This window comes from Toxotes jaculatrix, chromosome 13 (assembly GCF_017976425.1).
Source record: "Toxotes jaculatrix isolate fToxJac2 chromosome 13, fToxJac2.pri, whole genome shotgun sequence".
NCBI lineage: Eukaryota > Metazoa > Chordata > Actinopteri > Toxotidae > Toxotes > Toxotes jaculatrix.
The window spans coordinates 4,043,093-4,051,411 of record NC_054406.1 but is presented as its reverse complement, the minus strand read 5'-3'; the positions used below and the strand labels follow the sequence as shown (position 1 = coordinate 4,051,411).

The following is an 8,319-nucleotide window of genomic DNA, read 5'->3' as shown; positions in this document are numbered from 1 at the left end:
TGTATAAGTCAGATTTGCAGCTGTTAGTTCTTACTTTTATGGCAGATAATACAAATATTAAATTCAAACACTAAAACAGAAATACAGCCTGGCGGAGACTGTGAAATGCCACAACTTTCTGCAGATGTCTGAAAACACACACACAAAAAAAAAAATGAACTAACTGCGCCATCTAGTGGTTAAACATCACTGAAGGAGGAAAACACAATTTTCTTCTAAGAGGCAAAACATTTTTAATGTTAACTTATGGTTTTTGTTGGGCCACTGCTTCCAAAGTACGTCAAAATCAAACCATTTCCAGATACGCAGTAGGTTTTGATGAAATAATGTCACCTTAATGCAAATATCTCCAATGAATGTGAATGACAATAATTTAATATAAGACTAGTTGCCTCCTCTCAGTTGTTTTCTATAGCATAAGTTAAAACTGGCAGTTATATGATAACAGTGGATAAACTAATAAATTCATGAACACAATAAAAAGCCTCAATAATATCCAAAGAGCCATCTCCATCCTCTTGACACTGATTTCCATTTTAGTAGAAGCCGGTGTCTTGAGCAGCCCAGTTTGGTGTCTGACAAAAAAACAAAACATTAGAAGAGGTGTTAGAAGAAATACTCAAACTACTTTACAAAGCCAACAGGAGATGTGTTCCATAATTAGACATCCTCCAACTGAAAACACCTGCCAGCCTCTTTCTCACAATGAGTGACACTTCTGACAAAATCATGAGATTGTGGGGAGAAAAAAAAATCTGATTTTTTTGGCACAGAAAATGACTTAAATTAAAATCATGATTTTTTTTTTTACCCATAATGAAATATTGTGAAATGCAGATGAACTTTAAGAAGTTACATAGTTTCATGTAACAATTTACTAAAAATCTATGAAATTCAGAGGCGACAATTCAATTCAATCAGCTAAGTGGGAAGATAAATGTTTTCTGAAAATGTAATGTGGTGTTTTCACATAGATCCATCGGGGGGCAGTAGGGATAAGGACAGTGGTCTGAACACACAGACCTGACAGGTGAGCAATAACAGTGTAAATAATGAAACATACAATGGTTAACTTTTCTGTAGGTACCAGTGTAAACTGCTGTTTGAGCATTTAGCTATAGTTTTAAATAAAAATCAAGCCTTGGGGGGAAAAAAGGAAAAACAAAAACCAATATATTTTATGGTTTTAATGTTCTCTCTCCATTAAAAGTAAATACTGCCAAAGGGTGAAAAGTTCACATCCATCTGCCGCGTTTAGCGCCGAGTCTACCTCGTTTCTGTTGCTGTGTGCCAGCCTCTTCTCAATGTTCATCGCCAGCATCTGGCTGCGGAAGGACAGACTCTTGGTCTTCTCGATCACCTGCTGGTACGGCGACACCGCGTTGTTGCCCATCACCACATGACCCTGAGAGACACATTTTTAAAAAATGCATTTATCTGAGAGAATGACTTTAAAGTACCACAAAAAGTACAGCACTGCCTGATTAATCCTGAGAGGTCTCACATGCTGTTTTCAGCCTGACGAGAGCAAAATAAATAAATTGGCATAGCTCTATCATTACACAAATTAGTAGCCTAGTGAGGGCTGTTAATACTAGGATCTGTAATTTGAAGCTCATCTGACTGAAGGTGGATCAGTGAATGCAGAGCCTCACCAGTTTGGAGTCGATCTTGGCATCAAGTCTGGCGTTACGGATGAGGTTGACGATCCACCTCTCCGCCTCCTCAGGCGTCATGTTGAGCTTGTCTGCCAGCATGCTGAGAGGAGAGAGCGAGGGCGGGGGAGGATTTCAGTTAAGTAAATATCCTTTGGGGGAATCTAAAGTCTTCAAAGTTCCTTCTTTACAGTTTACTGCTGACGACACTTGAAAAAAAAAAATAGGATTCAAATACAAAAACAGGGAAAACTGAAAAGTAAAATTATTGCACAGCGTCAGTCATCGGGGCACAAAAGGTCAAAGATCTTCTCATTGATATTTTTGTTTTTTCATCTTCTAAGGCAACTACGCTTTCACAAATAAACAGCACCACACACACACAATTTGTGACACAAAAACCTATTTCAAAGCCGTTGTACCTGATGCTGATGCACTGATGAATCCGACAGAAGGTCTCAAAGATGAAGAGACGGGCATTCTCAATGAAGTCCTCAAGACAGGCGACCAGGAAGAAGTCATTCACAAGAACCTGGAGGAAGTAGAGACCATGCTACTGTGAGCACTAATCCCTTCATGCACACCCAAAGCAACCACGTATAGAAAGTGTAGACAAACCAAAGGCCAAACGTTCCCACGGTTAGTAGTTCTAGTTTCTGTGCCAGTGTGAGGCAAATTTTCCAGTAAACACGATGACTTCTTCCAAACATATGTGATGAAATAACAGCCTACATTTCTACCATCAGATGGTTGAGACTGCAGCTATCATTTCCAAACTTAACCATCTTTTAACTTGAATTGTAAGTCTACTATAAGCACACTTGAGTACATAATAGCACCACACCATAACCACAGGCAGGCAACTTTTTCCTGTGGTTTGGTTGATTTACTTTACCATTCTGCCAGACTTTTCAATTACCGGTTAATCCACCCATGCATTAAAATGTCCTGGTCAAAACTACACAACCCCATAAAGCAGCGTAATTTTCTTCAGACTGTTTTGTGTTTGGTTCCTGGTTTGGATGAGGGGGATTTTTTTTTTTTTTGTTCAAACTGCCAATTTCCAAAAACACAAGATGCCACACAAGCTGCATGATATCACACCATAAAAAAGGAAAATCTAATTTTCCTCTTTAAAATGCATATTTATGCATCAATGATGTGCTTCCAGAGCTATTCAGGTTATCTGCTGTATATGCAGTTCCGGTGGTGCGAAGGTGGCATCGTGTACTGCTGCTGAGTTACAGTGTTCAAAACAATGTCTTCAGAAAAACCGACAAGAGAATATCCTGTGAAAAAAAGCCAAAATGCAGGTGAATATATACTGAGCACGTTTTTGAGGTAATGTGCGTGTTAATATGTTAACACATTTCTCCATCACTGTCACCAAGCTCATGCTAAATGAATTATGGAACCAGACAGTCACCGAACATGAACCATGAAGCGATTACCACACATGAGCCCAACACAGCGTTTAGTAGGAGATTATGCTGTGACGTCTCTATCTGCATTTTTACAGCAACGATCACAGAAACATCAAATGCGATGTTTGGCCACCTCAAATCTCCAGAAGAGCTTAAGTTTATGAATACATTAGTGTCTAGCAATTTGAAAGGAGAAGTGAAACCATTATTTCATCAAGGAGCTCTTATTGTGTAAAGAAATCCAATTATTCTGTGCTTTGCTGTGGTAAACACACTCATAAGGTGCCACAGTAACCCAGAAATACTCCATTAGTTTACTAGTTCTTCAAATATTTTCACATCATGTGATGGAGAAAATCCATCAATGATATTACTTTATTTACTTCATTAAAAAAAAAAGTTATCTTCACACAACAGAGGAATTAAAAACTTCAAACAGCAAAACAAAAGCCTCGTGTGATGGTGTTTACACAGTAATTAAGATGAGTTGTTGATCGCTAGAGGAAAATTTTAATTCCCCTCAGCATTAAAAACCAGCAGAATCCGTGAAAAACACGGTGACTTAATGAACTACCTTCATTCTTCCGTCATTATGCTCACACTCTGTATCTGACAGGATAACTGAGGCCTTCACAAGCACAGCACAATTCATACAAGAGGGGTAAAGGCCAAATGATGAGAGCGCTTTGAGAATGCGCAAAGTGGTCCCCGAGCGCATCTACAAAACTGAAGTCAAGGGTTTCTAAAGAGAAGGCAACCGGGCCCCAAATCTGACAGCTGTTCCGCTTTGAAAATCAAACTGAATAAAAGTAAAAGCCAGCAAATCAGGCCAGACATGGATTTGCTGAGGCTGAATAGCTGCAAAGTTAACTGCCAGGGACTCAGGAGATCAGAGCGCCATGGCTAAGGGAAGCTTCACATTACCCTTCAGTGCCAGGAGACTGCTAACTTTTAATTTTTATGGGGTGATTTAGGCCAGTGCACCCTGACAAACATGCACTGTCAAGCAGGAAAAGTGAAGGGGAAACTTTTTGGAAGATATCCTTACCGACTCACACTCCCTGAGCTTCTTCTGGGCGCTGTCAAAGTCGAAGTTCACATAGAGACACTCCACAAATTCTGTGATTGGGTCCTTGTATGTGTATGACTCCTGCGTGAGTGAGAGAGAATCCATTATTCCTGGGTTGATAAAATCCTTGAGTCACTTTAGATAAAAAAATTATTCTTCAAACGTTCAATGACCTTACCTGTTGAATGACTTTCACCAAGTCCTTCAACACTTGTCTGCGCTTTCGTACATCTTTGTTGGTGATGACTGCAGTTGTAAGGTATCGCAGGATGTGTGGACACATTGTCTGAATGGCATTCAGGTACCTGAAAAATGCAAAGGAGACACACAGAGGCACTATCATTACCTGATATCACAACCGTTTTGGGTTGGGTCTGATCATCAGACTTTTAATTCCAGAAGAGAGAAGAACATTTTTTACAAACAGGAGCTGTGCAGAGAAATCTTTCATTTATGCCGTTAAACATCTTAGAGAGTACTATTTCTAACAAAACCTGAGCAATAAATTGTCAATCAAAAATACTGTACATTCTCGTCAAGAAAATAAATTGACCATTATTGAAAAGGCCTTGCTAGTTGGTCACCCCGCTGTTAAAAGCCTTTAAAAGCCACTGTGGTCCCTCAGCCATATGTCCCTGAAGAACATAAAGAATTCAACGTAATCTCTGGATAAAAGCACAATAAAGCCTGTGTATTGTATCTGAAACACAATTACACTCAGTATACTGAACACGCAGCAACTCACTGAGGCTGGTAGAGGAAGAGCTCGATGATGTTGTCCCTGCCTTTGGGATGGTTGAAGAAGACAAAGAGGGACCAGTGGATGAGCCAGGTCCTCTGCTGGAGTGACTGGAGAGGAGAGCTCACGGACTGACAGGGAGAGGACACAAACAGTGCACATTAGAAAACAGAGCAGGGGCAAGAAAGGTAATTCCTTAAGCCTTCATCTGGGTTCAATTAAAAGCACCTTTCCTGTCATGCACTTTCATACTTCACAATTTACCAGAAACTGTGAACACAATATCTTTTTTTTTAACATCCCTGGTCTAATCACCAATAAATCTAGGAAGCTTTTTTATTTACATGGGTTAAAAAAACTAATATGCAACATGCAGATTTAGTTCACCCTCAGTTATTCTCTTACATTGTTGTCAATGGTCTCTCTTAGTCGAGTGAGATCCTCCATGGCTGCTTCCCAGTTCTGCATCAGGATCTCAGAGGCCAGTTTCCCCCACAGAGAGCTCAAGGCATTCCTGTCTGTAGAGGGAACCTGAGCACAGAGCAACAAATACAGTATATCACGAACAATGCAAGCTGAGGAGTATTTAAAGAAAAATGACCATTCAGGCTATTTTATTATTATTCATATGTGGTTATTCTTACCAGGACACGGAAGAAGTAGAGGTACTCAGCAGCCCCAGAGTAGTTACCGCACTCGTACTGAAATTTGGCATACCTGTACAGCGTGTCCAGGTATTCTTGACGAAACTAAAAAATAAAAAACAAGGTTTGTAAAAACTTAACTGAAAGCACATTTAATGAGGCTCAAAAAAAAATCAATTACAAATAACCTGGAAGTAACAACTGGCTTGAACTGAAAGATTTGCCATTTTCTAATGTGAAACTAGCTGGTAAAGGTCCTTATAAAGACCACAGTAAGATATTAAGGTTACAATGAATGCGGCTTTTAACAGTCTACAGCCCTGAAGTGCAGTCACACTAATCCATTGTTTTTCAAACTGCTAACATCTTTGCTTTTTTTCCCCCCTCAAAGAAAGCTAACTGACAGAGGCAGCATGCATGGCAGAATGTGGCTGACTAGTGAATGTGCCGGCATCTTTCATCTTTTTAGGCAAAACAAAGCCTGTTCTTTTTTCACACTGACACTAAATCCCATCTTAAGAGAAGCGCACAGGACGTGGAAACAAGAGGGGTCATTTATCTTTAGATTATATTAAAAAAAAGAAGGCGAAATAAAGAATCATTGCAAAAGTTGCAACAAGTTACTCTGATCACAAAGTGAGTAATGAGAACACTGGTGGGTGTTGTTGGATGTTTTGGGATTCTGAGATTTGGACAACAGTGCTGCTGGCTCAGTGGCAGCTGGTTGTTATGGAAACAAAAACACACATCGTGCTACCCACCTTACAAGATTAAAATGCAGTACACTTTTTATACAATAAGAGGATCGGTGTGAATACACTGTTCAAAACTTACATTGTGTTTCTCTGACAGATAGTCAAACAGCATCCTCCCATCTCTGATGAAGAGAAAACAATCAACAGATGCAACAGATGTTAGATGAGCGTTTTAAAGTCCACAGACTTTAAAATAATTTCACAAACAGTTTAATACTGTCAGCACTGTAATATAAAAAGAACAGTGTATCTGAGAGAAGTGCATCGCTTTGACAAGTTGATTTCACCTCGTGGACTGCATCTGCCGAGTGGTCTCAGGGTCTTCAAACATCTTGACAATGGGCTCTGTCTCTGACTGGAGCTGCTTCAGCTGGGCAACCACAGTACTCCTCTTCTCCCTCAAGGCTAAAACATGACATAATGCTTTCTTTTTACTGGTTGCAAAATCAACAACTACCAAGGCCAAAAATGCTAGAAAAATGTGTATAGCAGTTATTCAGCTGATTATTTTCTCAGGTACCCATTTCATTGATTGGTTTATAAAATATTAAAAGAATAGGGAGAAATGCCTGTCACAATATTGATGAGTCTAAGCTGAAGTCTTCAAATTGCTTGTTTCGACTGACCAACGGTCCTTAAACCAAAAATATGCATCGCCAGTCCATAAATATTCATATTTGAGAGACTGAAACCTGTGAATGTGTGGCATTTTAGCATTAGCATTACCTACAGTATTGAACAAAAGACTAGAGATGTTTAATTTCTTATCACACCCTTGTCCATATCTATAAAGACCTATCTTCAGAGACAAGCAGAACAAGAAGTCTTGCAACAGATGATCAGGTGCCACAGAGCCCTGATCTCAACATCATGGGGTCAGTCTGTGATTATATAAAGACAGTGAGACAGCCTAAACCCACAGAAGAACTGTGGCAAGTTCTCCATGATGCTTTGAACAGCCTACCTGCCAAGTACCTGAAAAACTGCGTCTCTACTGATCTACTGATTGGAAGAGCATCCCCAGAAAGTCTACAACGTTTGCATAGGACAAGTTGTTAATATATGCTTTTCTCACAGTGTGGGATTTCCTTGTCCGGGTACAGGTTCTTGTATACATCCATGGCGAAATCCACCATGTTTGTATCGCTGAGGAGGTCCAGCTTCCCCTGAAGAAGTTCCTTCTCATTGTAGATCTGTTACAATCAAAAATAAATACTTATATAATCAGCCCCCTTTGAAACAAGCACCTACATGATCAACCAGCTGTACAGAATCTAGACAGTAACTAAATAAGGTTAGAATGATGAGCACATCACAGACATGAATGCTGCTCGTCCTCTTTAATCATATGTGCTCTCTGTGAAGCTAAAGGCTAACACGCCCAGTAACGAGAATAAGGAGCTAGTAAGCCAAACCCTAAAAATACAACAATATTAGTTTTCCGTAACTACAGTAATGTACTGCTACAACTAAAGTTACAGCAACACTCCATTTATCAAACACAAAAAATTAGCGGTTAGTTTAGCTGCTCGCTAACGTCTATCTAACGGGAGTGCTAGCTAGCTAGCTAGTCCGCTAGGACTAATCATCATGTTTTTCGGTATAAATACCCACTAAGTAACAGACACATTGTAATTTGGCCTCATAGGATGTGAACGTTGCTGTACCTCTTTCACAGACAGGAACTCCAAAAGAGGAAAAACCAAATGCCGGTCCAGAAAATGTGCTATCTTGGTTGTGAGATCGTACTCCGCCATCTTGGCTGCTTTCAAAATGAAACTTTATTGACAAGGGAAGGATGGCATCACCTACTGCAGATACGTCATCACCCTTTCCCGGTCTTTATGTTTGGAGCTTCATGCAAACGCATTAGTAAAGTTTTAATTGCCAAGGAAATAAGAACAATAAAATGTGTTATGTTTTGAGGCCTGAGATAAAAATGTAAATAAAAGAAAAATAATCAAAATGAAGCAAAATGCATTCGATTATACAACACAAATTTACAAGAAACACTTAAGTCTGTAATATCACAG

The 8,319-nt window shown here is 39.6% G+C and overlaps 1 protein-coding gene across 1 annotated transcript; it reads right to left on the bottom strand.

Moving 5' to 3' along the window:
* Positions 1-217: 217 nt before the first annotated feature.
* Positions 218-8,065, bottom strand: eif3eb (eukaryotic translation initiation factor 3, subunit E, b). Its single transcript, XM_041054119.1, has 13 exons — positions 7,954-8,065; positions 7,362-7,479; positions 6,574-6,691; positions 6,366-6,408; positions 5,532-5,636; positions 5,293-5,418; positions 4,894-5,018; positions 4,327-4,453; positions 4,128-4,229; positions 2,078-2,187; positions 1,656-1,758; positions 1,271-1,405; positions 218-575 (listed from the first exon to the last, which is right to left on the bottom strand). The coding sequence occupies exons 1-13, from the start codon at positions 8,041-8,043 to the stop codon at positions 537-539; spliced, it is 1,341 nt and encodes a 446-aa protein (XP_040910053.1). The 5' UTR covers positions 8,044-8,065; the 3' UTR covers positions 218-536.
* Positions 8,066-8,319: the final 254 nt, after the last annotated feature.

Bases quoted from the DNA above. Each gene is read 5' to 3' on its own strand.
- eif3eb (XM_041054119.1), bottom strand. From the start codon at position 8,043: ATGGCGGAGTACGATCTCACAACCAAGATAGCACATTTTCTGGACCGG. The intron at 5,019-5,292 runs GTAAGAGAATAA...TCTCCCTGTCAG, and splicing joins GAGAGACCATTGACAACAAT to TCCGTGAGCTCTCCTCTCCA. The intron at 1,759-2,077 runs GTACAACGGCTT...CTCTCCTCTCAG, and splicing joins CATCAGTGCATCAGCATCAG to CATGCTGGCAGACAAGCTCA.